Source organism: Calidris pugnax, unplaced genomic scaffold (assembly GCF_001431845.1).
Source record: "Calidris pugnax isolate Ruff unplaced genomic scaffold, ASM143184v1 scaffold9, whole genome shotgun sequence".
Classification (NCBI taxonomy): Eukaryota; Metazoa; Chordata; class Aves; order Charadriiformes; family Scolopacidae; genus Calidris; species Calidris pugnax.
In genome coordinates, this window is record NW_015090778.1 from 2839244 (window position 1) to 2859899 (window position 20656).

The following is a 20656-nucleotide window of genomic DNA, read 5'->3' on the forward strand; positions in this document are numbered from 1 at the left end:
TGGTTGGAAAGCAGATGTTAAATGCTGGATGGGGATACCAAGTCAGGCAACTGAGAACTCCTGCTATTTTGGAGAGCAAGTGCTGGGAGGCTCTGCAAGGACTTCTATACTACCCAGAAATATATTTCATGTTGTGATTTTTTAGTTTTTGGACTCACGGGCATATCCCAATGGGAATTTCTGAACTTGCTGTGAAAGGAGTACATGCCATCTGCTAGATGAGTAGCTCCGTGGGGGACTCTGCATTCCTTTGTCACACACTAATGTGCAGCCCCCATGCAGTGGTGGTTTGGAGGCTAATGAGGGCCAGAGCAACAGGAAAATACAGAACAATGCCACTGAATAAAGATCCCGAAACATAATCCTTCATCTAGAGGTTATATCATCCTCCTCACTTGCTCTTGCACAGAATCTGTCTGTATAGCATTTTGCTGGACTACACACGGCTTTGCACAATTTGTTTTAATTGCTGCCTTTGTCTTTTGTTGATGGGCCTTTCTGTTTCTGCTTCCCTTGCGCTTGGAATGGCCTTTTGCTTTGCAAGGATACCTTTTTTTCTCTTTAAAATCCACTGTCCTAAATCTTGCACCTTTGAGAAGGTACCCGGCTCTTTCCTCTCCGTTTCACTCAGACTTCTCTAACTTGCCAATGCAAGTCTCTTGGGTCACCATCAACGCTTCTCACACACCTTCTGAAACATTGCATAAGAAAATACACCATCAAAAATAGACCCTGCACAAAAATGGAGTAGTCCTCGTTTGCACCAGGGGTCGGGTGAGACAGAATCCCCCTTCCTCATGCCAGCAGGTGGCAATGGAGCTCCTAAGGCAGCACCAGGGAGCTGCTACTCCTGAGGGCATTTAAGAAGGTTTGAGCATGGGATGATGATAATCACAGACACCTGGTTATAGCCCAGCCCCCTCCCATGGGTGTGGAGTTTAGATAAATACCATACAGCAACATTTGGTACACAGGATGGTTTAAATGCTGGAAGTGGGCTAATTCTGGTGCCCTCAAATCTCTGCCTGATAGTGTTTCTAAATCTCCTTTGAAAATGCCAGTGGTTGGAAAGCAGATGTTAAATGCTGGATGGGGATACCAAGTCAGGCAACTGAGAACTCCTGCTATTTTGGAGAGCAAGTGCTGGGAGGCTCTGCAAGGACTAGTCTTAACTGTAACTAAAGGATTTTAATTTTTTGGATAAGCAATTAGAACAAGATAAAACAACTGCATAAGGTTGATGCAAGTATAATCGATCAATCCTGAGAGCACCTAGGAAAGGGGTTTCCAGACATGGAAATTATAGGCAGTTTGGGAAGGGGGTTTGTCTTGCATTTATCAAAATCAGACTATTTGAAATTAAACATCCTTTTTTTTGTTCTCCTCCGTTTTTGTTAAAACTGGTTTAAGACTGGACCCTCTTTCAAGGCAACATTTCAAAAACATGTAGTGGTACCCCAGGAGATGCTGGGCAGGTCCTGGAAGATGGCAGTGACCTTAACTTATGGGCTGTAATTAGGTTGAGAGCACTTGTTACCTCATGGAACTGTGTCCTAAAGCGACATAAATATTTCTTGTCTTTCCCTGAGGGATCACAGATTTTGCTTGAGTATTAATTAAAGATTGAGGGATATAAAGTGAAACCCCAGAAGAGTCTTGCTGTTTATTCCTTGATTAAACTGATTAAACACTTATCTACTAAGACAAATCTATGAGCAATTTCAGAAAGCAGCTATCACAGGGAGAAGATTTATATAGCCAAATAGAATACTATATCATTAAAAATTGCCAACAATAAACAAATGGCCCAATATAAAATGAAAATTATAATAATAGCAGGGTCTGAGCGAAGGCTGAATAAGCCCACAGGTTTGAGTGACAAGATATGCAAACTTTTCAGTTTTAAAGCACTACCTGAAATCTGTCTCACCCAGTAATAGCCAACTGCTATTACTCTAAAAGCGCTGTTTTAATATATGCAGTTACTCATAATCCTGTAAGTGAACATCATAAAAATTCTGGTGCCGTTTATTTGCGAATGCATCAGAACATAGAGATCAGAGGTGCTAATTTTGTGAAGAATTGCCCAACCAGGCTGCTCACTCCCAGCAGCCCTGGTTTATCATCACAGGCCTGATAACTCGATAAGACAGATGTCGCAGACTTAGGGCAACGTCACAGGAGGTTTTTCCTACCACAGCCTGGAGAACGCTCAAGCCTTGTGTTTAAACTGTGTCCTAACATGAATTAAAGCCAAAGGAATGGCTTAGGCCCGTGCTGCAGATGAAACACATACTAAAAACTCCCTTGCTGTGCATTGTTCTGCTTCTGCTGGCTCTCCCAGACCCGGGGAGATCTCGGAGCTGACGGTGTAGAGCGGTGCTTATTCCACGTGGCTAATGCCACTACAGCCAAACCCTGCCCTCACAAAGGAAAATTTAACAGGAGTCTGAGCTTTCACATTCCCAGTCCCACTCACAGAAGTAACTAGATAGGTGAGGATTACACCTCTGAGCACATCTGTCTAAAAGTAAAATTACCCTTTTTTATTTTTTAACAAAAATCAGCCCACTGATTTCAGCTTGTAGGTCTAGAGCAAAATGGAATGTCAGCTTCATGTATTTTCTCACAGAAGAAATTTTAGCAGCTGCCTTGTATCATAGGCCAGAACCTGGACAGAGTGTGCAGTATCTGTGGAAGCTGAAAGAACGTTTCTCCATTTTGGTTCTTGATATTAAAAAACAAACAACCTCTCAGGAAAAAAAATTGCCCAACCAAAAGCAGCTTAAGGTCTTAACATTCTTGTATTACAACCTCATGTTATCATAAAATCCAATGCCAACTTTCCTAGTTTTACATCTGAGATTATTTTCCTTGTAGTCATGCAAAATGACTTCAGTGAAAAACCAGAGACTGAATTCCCTACAACCCAAACATTTGGCAATAAACCATTTCTAAACCTTAACAATTATTTTGAATTTTCATCTTATCCCGGCTATCTGTAAGTCTTCATGAATTTTTAGTTAGCAAAATGTCTTATCATCAGTCATTGCTGTGTCTTTTAATAGCAAGTCTTTCTTTATTCAACAGTGACTGTGAACAAAGAACAACCAGGGGGTAAAATTTTTGAAAAGGACTACTTCTGGATATATTTATTCCTAGTGACCAACGTGAGACAGCAAAGAGTCACGTACTTCAGATGGCAGGCATTAACACGTTGTGAAAATAAAAGTTCTCTGAGATGTCTCAGGGTGGTGGTTATCCAAAAATCAAAAAGAAAAATGCCAGGATTACTTGAATTCATATGATTATATCTGAAAGTGTTTGGACTGACGTTGAGCTGATGGATGCGGAGATTTTATATATTATACGTTACTTATTTATATTATACTGTATACATTTAAAAGTAGTAATAACATTTAGCACTTGATTAGTGCTGAGTTAGTTTTATTTAAATATTTGCAACTTAATGTGACTATGTAACTATTCTTTCCTCTATTTTCAGACAGGAAGACTTGAGGACGACAGGTAAAAGGAAATATTTTCAAAAGCAAACCTCTATTTTTGAGTGACATGTAAAATCGGAAAGGTCCAATTTTAAGAGATGCACAGGAATTGCATCTTTCTTTGAACTCAATAAAACAGAAAGCACTCTGTGCCTCAAAATACCCATTCCTACTCACAAAACATCAAAGTTATTAAGATGGGGACACCTACATGATTTTGATGACTGCTAATAACTAACTGGCAACTAACTGGCCTCTGCTACACAGGGAGTTGGGAGCAGACCCGGGGGGATTTCAACGGCATGTTCAGTACAGCACATCATGTTTTTCCTTTGTTTGCTGCCCTGAACTCACTGAAACTTGAGTGGAACATACAGAATTTTACTTCTAGATCAGCTCTGCTATGATTTGAGCTTTATTGAACTTGATTTCTTCTAGGAAGGGCCACTCTAACCACTATTAAGATAACCTGCAGACAGCAAGTATATTGCAATATACGGGTGTATACTGGAACAGGACAGCAGAGATGAAGCTGAATACATCTCTGTACGTTGGGGTTTGGGTCCTTCCTCTAGAAAGCAGTAGAAATGTGCAGAGTACACTTGCCAAAGGAACAGCTTTGTTTCTTTGTTTTTTCAATTTAGCATGCATTAAGTAAAATTAACTGTGATTTATTTTTCTTTTATGAAGGTACCTTTAGCTCTAGTGCTATAAAACATCAATGTTTATACTACATAAGCTCTTCATCTATCACACATTCTTTGCTATTCTTAGTTCAGTCACAAAATCATAAACAGTTTCTGTGAATGCCCAGCCTTCAGTAAAATTAATGACTGCTCCTTCCAAAGCAAAACCAAACAAAATGGAATATTATAAAATATATAAATATGATGTCTCGGCTTTCCAAGTGGAAGGCTGATTTGTTACCAGAACACAACATGTGTGGGTTTCATTAATTGTATTTTACAAGTATTGACTTCAACGTGAATCAAATTCTATTCTCAGTTGTACTGGTAGATTATCAGAGCACTTTTATTGCTCTTTGTCGCACTGAAGCTCTCAATGCTTCCATGTGAAACTTCTGATTTTTAGAAAAACTGCTCAAAGATAACTCTAAATCAAATATTACTGTTACCCCTTTGGTCTAAGATAGAAAACGTCACGGATCCCAACACATCTAAGGAAGAAGATCCCAAAATATTAAAACATCTAGGAACTTTTACTTGCCTTTCAGGAAAATTTAATTTAAGATAAATGTTCTTGAGACAAATAACAGCTAATGTGGAATAGTTGGAACCTAGTGCTATTAAAAAGCTAGAAAAACAGTGTTTACAGGGGCAAAATTCACAGCTGGTCCTTCCAAACTGTATACATATGCAAGGAGTGGGCGGGAGTGGGAGGGAGAATAGCAAGGCCCTGCCTAATTTTAGGTGTCAGTCTTATGATACAGAGCTGCCATATGTTAAAGGTGAACACAGTGGGAGGCTGGAAGAGATTAACGATAATGGGTTTTCTGGGAAAAAATTAGTGTCACAGCTATGCTTTTTTATACTGTTCCTGTGTGATTCTAAACCACCAGTGTATAACCATTAATTAATTAGCATATATCATACTTCCCTGGGAGAGCAAAGTTACGCATAGACTCTTTCTCCTATTTAAAAACCAAATCCAGAAGTTCCAAATTCACAAAATCCCTTCAATGACAGAAACACCTTCTGTTTGCATGGCTGCAGTGCTGTGACTTCCATGAGGACTTTTAACACCAGAGCATACAACGAAGGTGAAATTTTGTTCTAATAGTGGTTACAACACTTAGTAAACTCATTCGACATCACACCTCAACTAAGCCTGGGAAAAAATAGCCACATGACTAGTTCTAAAAGTGAAAAAGAGGAACCTGCTCTTATTTACAACATTTCTCACGTTTTAATGCCTCCCAACTGACTGGTAAGTGCATACACACACATCTGCATCTAGGTGATTCTCTACAAAGGCTCGTTAGCTCCTTTGTGTTTCTGGGTTTTACAGCTAAAATGTCTATGTGGGACAGGAATTTCTAATAGAAAACCATGACTTTAATTTCTCACAACAGAAAAACAACCTTACTCATCTAATAGGTAAAATTAATTAATATCAAACTTTTTTACCTTATGTAGGCTCTCTTGAATCCACTGGTTCTCCAAGTTCAAGACAGACAAGCTAAAAATTGGAGAGGATCCAGTGGAGTGTCACCAAGATGATTAGAGGGTTGGAGAACTTGGCACATGAAGAAATGTTAAAGGGATTGGGTTTGTTCAGCCTCGAGAACAGAAAGCTCGGGGGGCAGGGGGTGGGTGTCTAATCAAAGTTTTCCCGTGCCTAAAAGGTAGTTCTAGAGAAAATGGAGGCACTCCTCTCACAAAGACATACAGCAACAGACAGGAAGCAATGGGCTCAAGCTGCTTCAGGGGAAATTCCATCTAAATTAAGAAAATATTCTTCACTTGTGAGAACAGCTAAATATTGGAATGGGGTGCCCAGACAGGTGGTGGAATCCCCCTCACTGCAAATATTCAAGGCTTGGTTTGACAGGGCTCTCGATAACTTACTCTTCAATAGAAGGTTAAACAAGATGACCTCCAGATATAACTTCCAATCCAGACTCGTCTGTGATTATATGATTTTGAAATTGCAGTGGACTGCTGAGAACCCCATTAAGCTACACCCAATTGTCACTTTGAGCAAATGAGGTCAGAATCTCAACTCTTAAGCAAATTGGCTGGTATAAACAGTGACAGAAATGCCAAACAGAAATTGCTGAGGAAACAGGCACCAGTAATGTGTTTCTGTAACACATTAATGTATGAGTGACTGTATTTCTACCTGCAAAATAAAACAGTGCTTGCCCTCTCTATTACTTTAAAGTACACCAGGTTATCTCAAAACATATCTGGGGCCAAATTCAACATTTTCTCTCCAGCTGGAGGAAAGCCCAGCTATACAAGCAATGAAGCTGATCCCTACCTTTTGTTCTACTGGTATAATTTTTGTCCTTCTGGTAACTGTTCATTTATATTATATTAGTAAGGCACTTAAACTTGTTTTTTTTTCCCAATGCATATTGAGATGTAACTCAGAGAGGCTTACATTACTGTTTGCTATTTGATGGTAAACCTATACACATGACCTTAATGCCTAGCACAGAATCATGTGAATTTGTGACACACCAGCAGTCAAAAAGGTGGTTTTCTCACACTTGCCAGTACTGTGTGACTGATCTTAGCAACCTGGTTGATTGAAAATAATTTACTGACAGACTGAAATGATTTCCCGATGATTTCAAAAACTGTCTTAAGGTGAGTATTCATGGACAAGATACAGCTTTCCCTGGTAGGTATAGAGAGCTGTTCAGCCCCTTAGGAATATAGCTATGTAAATGTTTTATTCATGTCAGTTATTCACATAAGTGGGTTTCACTTTAGTGTGTAACACAAGCCAGCTGGTTTGCTTCTTTTAAACTCTGATTTCTCATGCACTTCATATTGCTACACCCCCTTCAGAGATATTTATGGAAATTTCACAGCAAGCTGTCTCAAGCTTATGTGCTATTAAGATTCCATTCTGGGGTGTTTACTGCATTGATTTATAACATATAGATTTATGGACTCAACTACTTGATGGCCCAATAAAGCACATTGGAACTGAAAGCAAGCACTAATTAAAATAATATTTGATTGTCCTTAGCATATTGTAAAACTGCTGTGGATTTAAACAGAGCTACTGCAGCTTCTATACAGCCCCACAGCCTGACTGCACAATATGAAAACTGACAACTCACATATAAGATCAGTTTAATTGTGGCTACAGTTAGGGAATTATAACATGTTTTCCTATCTGTTTGTATACATGGAAGTGGGTTAATGTTGAAATACTCTTAAACCCCTCATGGCCTTGGCTGGTCTAAACAGCAAAGAATGAAAGGATTGAAATTCACAGCCTGAGAGAACAAGAAGGTTACAGTGTTAGTACCAGGGCTGTAAAGTATCAACTATTCTGCTAATCCCAATTTAAACAATTAGATTAAATCCTCCTGAAAAGGATCAGCGGATAAGATGCACCTCAAGCGAAGTTCCTCCAATAAAAGGGTATTTTCTATGTTGAGTAGAATTTTCGTCTTGAAATCTCTACCATTCAACATCAGAAACAAGGGACTTACGCAATCCCTGCTCCTTGCTTGAAATAGTTAATATTCTCAGCCTGACTTCATACACGTTACAAAGTGTAGTAAGAGGTATGAATTTTCAAGCATGCAAAAAGCCTGGCTTACGCTCTGTAAAGGCGTTTGGAAACAGTGCTGAAAGCAAAATAAGGAAATAGTTAAAAGGAATATTAATTACCATAATGTCTTATTGCAATGCTCAGTTAATTCCATTCTAATGAACTGCATTAAGAGCTTTTAACACCAATGTGGTGGCTCCATTCAAAAGAATAAAAGTTTTTAGACCGTGGTCACGAAGGGTGATTTCACACCCTCCTCTGCAATTAAAATGGATAGATTTTCCTTGCCTGCCATGCAAAGACTGGCAGATGTATGCAGAACATAAATGTAAAAACTGTAAATGCAGAACTTTATAAGACAGACTACAGAAGGTAACAGTGGTGGAAAACCCCAGCCACTATCACTTGTCACACGAGGAGTACCTTAAAAGAGGGAAGAACATTCAAGAGTCATTAACAGCCAAAGGTCAGACATGTAAAAATTCGACAGAGCTTTTCCAGGTCAACTACTGAATTCAAATCTGTAGTTTAGCAAGTGGGGCTAACAGGTAACACAGCTGATGCTTTCTGCAAATTAGGCTTCCACCACCTAGACCAGCTGAGATTCTACTGCTGCTAACATGCATCTTATTGCCACATCTGCAGTAGTTCAGCATCCAAGTGCAGAACTTAGAAATTTCTTTCACATATTCAGCAAATCTAACTTTCTGCTGAGTCATCAAGATGAGGACTTGCATGAGAAGCCCTGTAACAAAACCAGAGAAAAAAAAGAGGGGAGAAACGTTTCAAGAATGCGAGATTTCTTCTATTCTGTTTCTAAATTTTATTTGCTATTATTGCTAGATAATACAATCTTCAAGCTCAGTTTCCAATGGCTCAGGTGTAAGCCTAGAGTACTGCAAGTGTTTTACCCAGAACAGAATCCAGCATCCACCTTTAGCTTTCCAACTGTCATGTATGGCTCCCTGCATCAACAGATGGAGACCAAGGGAACAGTGCTCTATTTTAATAGTCGCTCTTGTATTTATTTCCATTGCTAGGAAATTGGCTTTTAATTCACTTTCATTTCCTAAGTTATTTTTCTACCTTTTTTTTTTTTTTTTTTGGTATAAATCCCATGTAGTAACCTACATCTGTCTGAAAATAAAAGCTGCCTTTTGATTAGAGCTGGAATGCAGTATCATATACGGTGTGTTCGGAAACCTCTGCAGAAAAAAAACATGTCTGCTTTAATACATCTAGCTCCAGGCACCACGGGGTGAGTCAAGGACAACAGAGCAGTACGTTTGAAAAAAAAAGGAAAAAAAAAAAATGTCCCTGCTTTTCTTGGCTAGCTAATACATAAACTTCAACCTTATTTACGTGACTTTTATAAGAGTTTGGGATAAAAGTAATTTTATCTCACTGCAAAGATTTATTTGCTGCCCTTCCTGTCTTTCAGAAGACGGTGGAAATGCACCTGCAAAACAGCGTCTTGCTGGCACCTATAAGAATTAAACAGCATGCAAATTTCAGGAGCTAGAAGAACTTACTCTTAATTAAACCATGATTTGGAATGGAGATGAATTATATTTTTCACCAATTGCTTAATCTTTTAGAAGGATAATAAAAAAAATCAACTATATGAATTATTTTTTACTATATTCTGGAAAAAAACAACTGCATACTGTCCAATTCACTTCCTGAAGCTTCTGGGACATACATACAACAGCAGCTACTTCTTTTCATGCATTTTTTCCCCAGGATTAGAGAATACAATTGAAAAAAAAATCTTTCCTACAGTATACAAATTCCTATAGCTTTTGTCAAGTAAGTCTTTGTAAAAAAGCTTTCAATTCTCTACCTGCAAGACATAGGCAAGATATAAACTACACTCCAGATTTGGTTAAAAAAAAATAATAATTTTTTTTCCATTTTTTGTAAATAATGAATTTGCACTGCAGTTTTTCTTCTAGTCTTTCAGAAAAATGATCACTAAGGAAATCTTATAGTTAAGGAAAGCCAAAAAGCAAGTCACAAGGGCCCAAGCTTAGTGCTTTGTGTCCCCCCCAGATGATTACATCTTCAAATGATTACTGCTTTTGTAGACGTTTCCTTTATGCTTTAGACACTGTGTTATTGGAACATCTTATCAATGTCACCTTTCCTCTAGTCTCTGGAGAGTTTTGAAAAAATAATGTATTCGCAGTATCTTCTAAAAAAAATCACGGGTAGCTCCTGATACAAACATATTTTTCTGTATTTTTTTTGTGTGTGAGGTGCTCACTGTTGCAGTGTCTGTCCTGAATATGTGTCAGTGGAATTCACTATTAGTTAATATAAGTTTTTCTAATAAGCCAGTTATGAAGAGTATGGCTTTATCTTTGGCAACCCCCTGAAAATGTCGAAAGCAAACCCTATGGAAACAGTAGGTAAAATTTTAATGGAGTAAGAATCAAGAACAAAAAAAGTAGTATTTATGCAGAACAAGAGAGAAGACTTTTGCCCCTGGTGCAGCTTCAGTGGCATTATCAAAGGAATCAAAATCACTTAACCTGCAGGCAGTGATACTGTGAACACCAATGTTCTGTGATACTCAAGATAGTGAGCCACCACTTCGCATCTAAAGTGTAAAGTCTAGAGTATAGTAACTTCTGTTCTAAATGAATGGAATGGCAATTGGAAACCCCTAGACCATTCTATTAATATAACTAAATACTTTCAGTCCTGTTCCTTCACCCTCTTGCAGCAAAAGAACAACTTATTCCCGCATAAGGGAACAGGATATGACATCAAAAAAGCCCACAAGTAACTTCAGAGCTGGGTGAAACCAGAGCATTACCTCCTAAAAATCTAAAGGAATTGTAAGAATTCTTCCACTTAACCAAAATATAAGGGTATTCTTAAAAATAGATATTTATACTTGTAGACTATGTAGGGTATGACTGTTCTTTTTATTTATCTCTTGCGTCCATTATAGGCTCAAACACTTAACTGGGGACCTTCTCAACATTGAAGACTGGGTTTTCAAAGGCATCTGAAGGACAGAGACACAGTTCTCACTGAATTTCAGCTGGATTTGTGATTAAGCCCTCCAGGACCCTCTCGACAGCAAGTCACAAATACCAGAAAAGTCACAAATACCAGAAAAGAACAAGCGATGTCAGTAATAAAGGTATAATATATAAAACATATGACAGCTTTTTTTATTTTACTCATTAATTCTATGTTTAAAAATGTATTTAGTTTGATGTGCTTTTATTTCAACTCTGATCCATTTTCCCACAGAACTACTCACTTGATAAAGTATCTGATTCCATCTGCTGTATAAGCTTCTTCCCATCCATAAGGCAGACCTAAGATGAAATGAAGAGATAAGATGTCTCTCAAAGCTTAGGTGACACAAAAAACATAATTTTGAAATGGTGTAAGCTGGAATGCTGAAATTTCAAACCATGTCATAAAAAGATTATAAATGAATTATCACTATTTTTTGCAATAGATAATATGAACAGTACAATTTAATAAATATTAGCTGTGCTACAAAGCTATAAACCATTTGATGATACTTTTATTACTAGCATTTCTTTTGTAGAAGCTGATAGTCTGGTCAAATGAGAGTGTAGCAGTTAACTCTTTGAACTTTTTATTGTAATTTACACCTATAAAATAAGTAATTCTGAAAGGATGCCATTGTTACATGCACTAAGAAACTATTCTTTTTTCCCTTTTTGTAATTATCAGTCATGCTAATTTTCAAAACTCCATCTTGGATTTTGTTCTTAGTTTGAAAGTTCCATCCATGAGAAAGGTGAGTTAATACTTTTAGTAGGGTGCTATATTATATCGCTTTAAAAATTCAATTTTCATAGGACACCTTTACCTTTTTTTCTTACTATTTGTTCAAAACAAAATGTTTGTAGAGCTTGAAAAGTGCTGGAGAAAGAAACATGAGTAGATGTGCAAAAATACTCCTGATGTATGCTTTTCTGATACTGTACTGTAATATGTATAAAGGAAAGCGCAAGGTCCTGAAAAGCCTCCCTTTTTTGAAGACTAGAAATACCAATAAAATTAAAATAGGTATGTAAAAATGTTCTGGAAGTGCTTAAGCTTGAAAGTCATCTCAAAATGTTAGTGTCTTAGGAGTTAAAACTATTTTGTTCAAGTCACAGTATATCTCAAAGCCCAGCTCATTAGAACCATCTGTGAGCCTGCTCTAGATTTGAAACTTTTATTTAGAAAATGTGTTGGACTGCACGCACCACAGCATCTTTGAAAGCCTCTTCATACCAAGGCATGTCCTAAGTGCCCACATATACTTTTTTGGAATTTCTTTCTTAAAAGGTTCATTTTCTTTTCTCCCATCATTTGACCTTTGTCTCTAGTGTAGTCCTTACTTCTTAAAAATCTGGAAAGGGGTAACCTCAGTTCTCAAACATAAACAGAACTTGTTGCAGCTACTGAACCATGACTTTGCACAGTGAAGCAGGTACAAACCATCTGAGAAGTAATTATAGCTGTAGGTACCAAGTAAGTCTACCAAAACTCCAAAATTCAGGAAGGGAACTTGAGAATTGGTAATTGTAGGACGGCACCATTACTTTTTAGTACATCTCGAAAAGCAAAAACCCCATTGGACTAACTTTTTTTCATTTCATTTTTACCCCATATTAGTCACTTATCTCAGGCTTCTTCCTATTTTTAGAACAGATCTATACAATCTGTTCCTCAAAACACGCCACCTACTACCTTTGAGAGAGAATAATCCACAGCTACTTCCCTTTAAATACAAAGTAGTTGCTGTGTAACAGTTTTCAGGCCCTGACTCCATTATGAAGGAAGGAAGAAAAGGATGTTTTAAGTTATAAATATCCTAGACATGATCACCAGTTCTTCCTTCCTCTTTCATAAAAGACGGGACCTTTATTCAACATGGATATTCTCTAATGATTTAAATGGCAATGGGATTTATCCTTCAATTGCTTTCATCTGCCCTGGCCTTTCCTCATTCCTTCATGTACCATGCATATCCAAAATAAATGACAACGGATTTGCTCAGTTATGAATAAAACCTCGGCATCTGCTCTGTGCTCACATGGATCCCCTACATCACCCATTTCATTCATCAGTGATAATTACACTTTTTTCACTAGTAATTTGATTAAAATTATGTCTTTTTTCCTTCTAAATGAAGAACAGTACGTAGGTAGCAATGATAACTGATGCTCTGTATTCTTTTCTTAACCACAAAAGACTGTGATTTTCAAAAACACTGAATACATTTGTCACCTATAAATGAGACTCTGGAGATATCTCCACAGCTTTATTTGCCTTTTTGACTTTATATGCATTAGATTGTATATCCTATCCACTCTTTATATGCTTCAAAGTTCCACCTACATCTGTAGGTTTTTTCATGCCTTTATTTTGAGCATTTTTACTCTTTCTCCACTAGTTTTTCATTGCTGTTCCCTTTACTCTTTTCCTTCACTGTTAGATTTGTAGTTCTACTTCTTGCTATTTCCCATGGTAGCCAGGAGGCTCTCATGTTTTCATCATATTTCCCTAGACATCATCTGCACTTCCTTCAAGCTCACTTTCTCCATGAATCATTCATAAGTTGATCTACTTCCTAGTGCTCTATTTTTTCACACCCTCCAGGGTCAGATTTGTTGCCTGTCCTAGGACTTGCTTGAAAGACTGATAAACTCTCACCTATAGTAAAGAGGAGGTAAAGGAGCTCAAAGTCACAACTATAGTTTGAAAGATGCAGGATTTAGCCTATATAAACTCTGGCAGTCTTAGATTTCCTACATATTTATAATTTCTTCTGTGAATTGCTACAGCCTTTGATGAAACTTCATAAATAATATATCTCAGCAGTTGTCTGCATATATAATCTTAAAAAAATTACAAGTTTTACAATATTTAAAAATAATTTCTTTTTAGCAGAAGAGACAGGGCTTCTTGCTATTCAAATATTTGTGATTATTTATCCTTTACAAGGTAAAAGGTAAAACTGCGAAAGTAATTAAGCAAGCAAAAGAAATGGAATACAATCCAAAGCATCCTTTGCCCAAATAGAACAGTCTCCTGAGAGAGTGCGTGTTAGCCAAAATACATTATAACCTACTATCATTTTGTTCTGAGTATATGCATTTAATTAGGATTAATGCAAAAGAGATTTCTGTAATTCTATGTGAAAAACAACAAACCACTTGCTGTTGTATGTATAGAGGAGTGTGCGAGCTGGTCACTGAGCAGCAAGGCAGTATCCCTGGTGACTGCTTGTTCCTCAGCTGCAAGATGCCTGCTGTGATAACCACCCCTGTAAAATGAACATTATATAAAGCAGGAAGGGAGTGAAACCATAGGGCAAACAAAATTTTCTTGATCCTTGATAAAGTGTGGATCTCATCGACCTTTGTCGCTTCCTGGGGTTTACAGGACAAGGGAAATGCACCAGCACTGCTACCTGGCTGGTTGCAGTAAGCAGAAAGATAAGCATCAGCCCAAATGATGAACTTGTAGGAAGTGATCGATGTTGAAGATTTTTGCCCAGTTTCTAAGATAGAATGTGTATGCTGTCCCTCATGCTTCAGTACAGCCTTCCTGCAACAAAAACTGCACGGAGCATGATCAAAGCATGTCCCTAAAGGAAGCAAGGTGAAAATGCAAAAATTAGGAAAAAGCCTCCTTTTACTGGGCAGTTATCAAACCCAGAAACTCTGCAGTAATGTAGTTGTTGGGGTTTTTTCCCCCAATAAGTTAGTTTAAAAATATTAATGAAAAAGAAACGTGGAGATCAGCAGATGAAACTAATAAAGCAAATGCCATAGCATGAATATTCAGTTGATTCAAAACTGACAGTTATTTCCCTAACATCTAAATGCTGCAGTCCAAAGTGTTTTATTTTTCTTATTTTCTGACCAAATTCCTCAAAGGAAAAAGAGAGATTCAGAGACTCCAGTAAGAATTGTTCAAAAATTTACTGTTCACTAGGATTCTATCTAGATTTGGCCAAAGCGTGACTATTTGGATGCTTCAAGATAAATATGTCCTTTAAGTCCTTTATTTTGGCCTTAAGGCCAGACTTTAAAACCCTGCTGCCGTTATACGCAGTCACACAAACACTACTGATGAATGGGAAAAGGCTGCTGAGGGATAAGCTGCCTACCACAGGTGGGAATCTCACCCTCCAAACTCTTTTGTGAAGCACAAACTTCTTCCCAGCAGCTTTCACAGCTTTGTCATCCACCGTAAAAAGGATGTTTCCCTACAATTCCTTTCCTGTAAGGGCTAAACCACCTCGTCTGGAATTAATATGAAGCATCAAGCTTAAGGGATGTAATATCTATCTGGAATTCAAAAGCCACATAGTATAAGTATTCAGTTTCACGATGAACAGATTCTTTGACCAACAACAGAAATAAGGATGTCTTTTTGCATATCTTTTATCTAGCTTGACTTTTCCATGAAAACATATTTTTTTAAGTAAGAGAGCATTAGCTAGCTCAGAACTACCCTTTATTTACCTCCTGATGATATTTAATATTAGATTCTCAAAAACAATGACGATTTTTAAGAAATAGGAATTACCTACTAAAAGTATTTCCGATATACAAGATTTGCTAAAGAACATTATAAACACTTTTCTCTGTCACTTGATAAATGAAGTTTGAATTCTGATCTCTTTTCAATATCCACCTCTTATCAACACTTAAACCTTCCTCATGTGGCCTCAATCCAACACTCATCAGTTAAGATCCCCAGTGCCTTTGGCTCTTCTCTTTGAGTATCTTGGCAATGCAAAGAGGATGGAAAGCTGAAGATCTGACTTGTTGGATCTAAGTCACCTGCTCTTTGACTCCTGAGAGCTACTGGCATATGGGAATACCCCCGAGAGGGGACTGAGGTACCCTATGATGGGAGACCGGCAGAGGAACTCCTCTGTGAGTTACACAATTTGACACAGCTAAAGCAAAAATCTGTGGAGGAATATCCAGCCTTGGTTGCCGAGTGTATTCAATGGGGTACAGGCATAAAATGGCCCTTCATTTTTTGAGGCTGTCAATAATACATACTGTATTTTACTGCTTATTTGTGAATTAAAGGTTCAGAAAAACAGCTTTCAGAAGTGAGTATGCACTTCTGACGTTTGCTTGTGTGCCACTTAATTCTTTAGACCACTTCAAGTGCTCTTCCCACAAACAAATGTGTTTCGTTTTATGAATAATACTCTGCTATGGGGACATTCCATTCCTTTCTTTCACATATCAAATTCCATTTTAAAGAAATTGTTCTTTTTCTTTTGTTGTTGGTAATTTAATAAAACTAAGATGGAGTAAGTAGTTTTCAACTGGAGACATCTGGGAAATACTAGCAACTGAAATTATGTTAATTTAGAGTATGGTTGGCAGAGTAGGGTTGTTCTTCCTTCAGTCTTGTTCCTAGAAACCAGGCTTCAGAAAAAATATTTTTCTTACATTGGATATTCAGGGTATGATGAAAAATGACTTTGTGTTTTCCCATTTCCTATTAATCATAAGATATTGACCCATCTATGTTGGCAAACTCATTAACCTCTTATTAAAACAATTACATCATATCAAGCTACAATTTAGAATGAGTTATAAAATCGTTTGCTTCTCATGCTGAAGAGTTATATGATCACCCTTAAGATCTTTATGGCAATTTTGAAACTACAAACTGTTATAAATTATTTTCTTCTATTTCTTCTGTTCTACTTGTCTGTGAGTAACTCAGCACAGTTCATTAGAAACAGTATGGATACATAGAAACTGTGAAATATAAACAAAGATCAGTCAACTGACTAGTTTAAGGAAATAAGAATGACCTTCAATCAGTCCATGTGATCAGACATTATTGTAGACATATTGCTCTCCTGTCTGACAAACAAGGAAATCCAAATTTAGAACAAACTCTGCCCAGCGTGTGCACTTAAGTTCTTCAGAAATGAGTGAGAGCTACAGTCGTCCGAGCAATGAGGTTGCTGCTCTGTGTCTTCAAGATGGATCAGGAATTATATTCCTGAAACATTACTTTAAAAAATGTACCTTTTCAGAAACTGAATGTTGGAAATACGACAAAAACCCAAACCTACATATTTTCCGAACAAAGACTAATATTCTGCTTCAAAATAAAGCTTTAGGTACCGTAGGACCCAAGCAATTTAGACTGTTATTAAAATGAGAAGCAGTCTAGCCAACGCTCATTTTTATCCATGCAGGAGGTTAGTAGTGAAAGTACAACAGAAGCACAACACACTTAACAAGGGCAATAAAATACTTGGTTCTGCTTAGTTGATGGCAATTGAATGCATACAACCAATTACACAGAAATGGCAGAAGCCACCAGAGCTCACAGTACCTACTTCACAATAACATTACTATAAAACATTCTGACTTTTAAAGGGAGCGGAACGAGTACAGCAAATTAAGTGCTGAGCTTTCTGCTCCACCAAACAGAAGCTGTTCTAAGGTACATGATGGAAGATACAGACTTTTGTGAGGATAGGGAAGGGAAATAACCCACCAGCAACCAACAAAAAAACCCCATCGACTTTTTGATAAATCCTCCTTTTAGCCCAGGGGTAACACAGCAGATTCACCCCATCACCTACAGTCACAGGCCAGAACCTGAGCATCTGCACCAACCGCTGGTCTGAAACTGGGAAGGTCTTTTAAGCACACAAAAAGCTGAAGAAAGACTGCATTCCTTGAAATGCTGACGTGAAAGGAATTCAAAGTACCACTAATGATTATTATTTTTGTAATGTAATCACATTTCAAAAAAAGCCAAGGTTATTATTGCAATATGCTTATAATACAATCAATATGTCTCCCATTTGGCTTACAATGCCTTTTCACATACCACACATTTGACAGTCAGAGGCACAGATACCATTAAGTCAGTCCTTCAACATTATAGTCGTTTTGGTCATGAATGTAATGCGTTTGTCGAGTCATTAGGTCAGGAAAGTGTAAGCTCTCAAAGGGAAGGGATAATGAAAGCAGAGAGGAATTCCAGACTAGCGCGTCCTCACCAAACATTGAATTTTGCATAACCTACTGGCTTACATTATTTGCTTTTAAAAATGCATTTGACATACTGATTATCTGACAATTATTCTTGCATTTTTCACCTACACTGCTTCTTACTGAAATGCTACTGGCTGTTCAGTGAAAATACGTAAGAATGCAGTGACCAACCTCCCCCAAATTCACTTGTTTATTGTGGTTGAAGACTCTGTGGATAAGGTGGAGGCAATATAGAAAATCAGAAAACTGCAGAATGCAGAAATCTACCTCTTTCACAGAGAAGGCTGCAAAGTAAAAAAAAAAATCATCACACTAGCACTCCTTATTCTCTGCTGGCTCCCATCTGCTTTAGTTTGCCAACTCAAAGATGTTGTATTTTATTTTAATGTTAAAGGCTCCAATAACAGTGTGTTAATTGGTGACACAGCAAGAGAAATACAGTACCCTGGAACTATATATCTAGTAGCAATCCCTGATAAGGTCTTAAAAATGGCAAGCATGTGCACATAGAAACATTCATTTCTACGAATTAATTGCAGGCTTTTTTCTACAGCTTTCCAGTACCGACTGCCAACGTGATGCTGTCTATTTGTGATTGGTCAAGAACACATTATTATTTCTACTGCTGACTGAATACACTGCAATTTAAAACTTAATTTTTGATGAATCTTTGCAAAAGTTAATTTGAAATTCATTTTGCTTATATCTATGAATCTCGAACTGCTGAAGAAAAGGGAGGAAACATACTATTTATTATAAAATTAGAGAAGTGGTCCATAACTGACGAATTCTACACAAATGCCATGTAGGCTAAAAAAAAAAGTTAAATTCATAGAAGTAAATACTCTCTTGAGAACATTCTTGTTCTGAGTTGGTACAATCTATTTCCAACTGATTAAAAGGAATCTGGAATAACACATTCTTATTCCAGAAATACCAGCCTCTGCACACAGGGCATCCTCCACCAGGACTAGCCTGGAATACTTCACAGCAAGGCCCAGCTCTAAACCATTTCCTTTTTCCTCAGTTTCCCTGCTCTCTTGCTCCCCTCATTACTCTCTGTCCCGGAATTCATCCGTCTCCTCCTTTCCTTACTGGATCAACTTCTCTTGTCACCATCTATTGTGCTATCCACCCACCTCCATCACTGTCATCTCACATTGCTCACTGACGCATGTGACTGTTAAATATAAGTTTAATTAGAAAGCATTCATTGGTAACAAATTAAAACGACTGTCTAAAATTAGAATTGAGCAGAAATTGTCTGAGATTTAAAAAGTAATAGTATTACATGATATGTCTTTCTTGCTAAGTAATATCTTACTTTTTTTGCACTGATGATGAAATTAAACTGCGCAGGGGGCTGGCATGAACCACCTCCAATTGAGAGACACAGAACTACTCTCTGCTGAGCTCATTTCACAGCAAGTACAGACCAAAGGAATACTTTTTCCTTTTGAAGTAATTAAAAATAATGTCAAAAGTTCTTAGAAACTAGGATAGATACTTTTCATTTTTTGCTATAAATCTGAAGGAAAAAAAGTAATCTACCATGTGCCTAAATTAGCATACATTATTTTACCTTAACTGTAAAGGATTCAACCATAATACCTGTAGCAATCACTAATGCAAGGCAAAATCTCCATCCTTAACTCCCATTACTGATACATATGCTTTATGGCATGAGGTAATAGATCTAGTACGAGACTTATCTACATTTTGTACCTCATTTAGGTCTCCTTCATAAGCACCAAGCAATTATTTTTCCTCTTGCAAATTCTCCTTAAAATACACTTCAAAAAAGCTTCCTATATCATCCTTGGCAATCAACTTTCTCTGCACTTCTCTCCATTTAAATTATCACACTTGCGTACCATATATGTCTAAGGAACTCTGCTAGCCCTCAGCTTCTCACTCCTACCTACTGAAAAAAAAAGTGAAAAAAATGTGACAACTGAAGGAACTGACAGAAAAGTGTACCGAGCCTCTTCGACAAGATGAGCACTCACAGCTTTAGCACACACTGACACTTGAAACAAAGGTCTGATCGGTTTCCCCCGCCAGCTCTAATCCAGCTCTCCCAGGATGCTCATAGTTGTGTAGCCACAGAAAATGAACTCGGCATGAACTGCACAGAAGTACACACCACTCCTTTGGTTCAGCTCCATATTGTAATGGTTACTTTATTTTTTGGTACCTGAGATACTGAGGCAGTTGCTCCCTGTGTGCAGACGTACATGCCCACAGGGAGACAGGGGACACCTGCCCTCCCAAGACTGGAGCGTGCTCACAAACCCAACAAGGGACATCAGCCGGGAACCCGAGAGCTCAAGGTCCAACTCCAGTCCCCCCTGTGGATGTCCCCTGACCGTGAGCAATCTGCATCTCCATGCTACAAAATTCAGAAGTTTTTTCCCTCGTCCCCTATGACAAAACATTGTACTACAATTAAGGATTCATACAGCAAAATTCTAAGCATTATGTCAACAGAAATTAATAGAGGGAAAATTTAGGAAGCATTTACCATCCAGTAAAATTGTTGATTCTGGAGAGTTTTGACTTCAGTCTCCATAGTTACCAAGAGCAAGTACAACTTGCATGAAAGAGGCACAAAGTCAATTAAGTTTTTCATAGTGGGGTCACAGTGTGAACTAAATGAGTCCATAGACTTTTAAAGGTCTGCTCTTTAATGAAGTCTTCCTTCAGAGATGCTGGAAATTAACCTAACGAGACTGAACTAATCTTATTAGCTCATCTGCATTTTAAGGTATAATAATATCACTTACTTGTTTTTCATTATTAAAATGTTTTGATTTGAAAGTCAGTACAGACAGTGCCTATTCAAAAGCT

The 20656-nt window shown here is 37.7% G+C and overlaps 1 protein-coding gene across 6 annotated transcripts in view; it reads right to left on the reverse strand.

Annotated features, from left to right (window-relative positions):
• The window catches only part of STXBP4 (syntaxin binding protein 4), a 75189-nt gene that overhangs the window by 8614 nt on the left and 45919 nt on the right, over positions 1–20656 (reverse strand). For all 6 annotated transcript variants that reach the window (XM_014952134.1, XM_014952163.1, XM_014952126.1 and 3 more), the window contains one exon: positions 11041–11098. In XM_014952134.1, coding sequence (XP_014807620.1) covers positions 11041–11098 — 58 coding nt within the window. The remainder of the gene's footprint in view (positions 1–11040; positions 11099–20656) is intronic.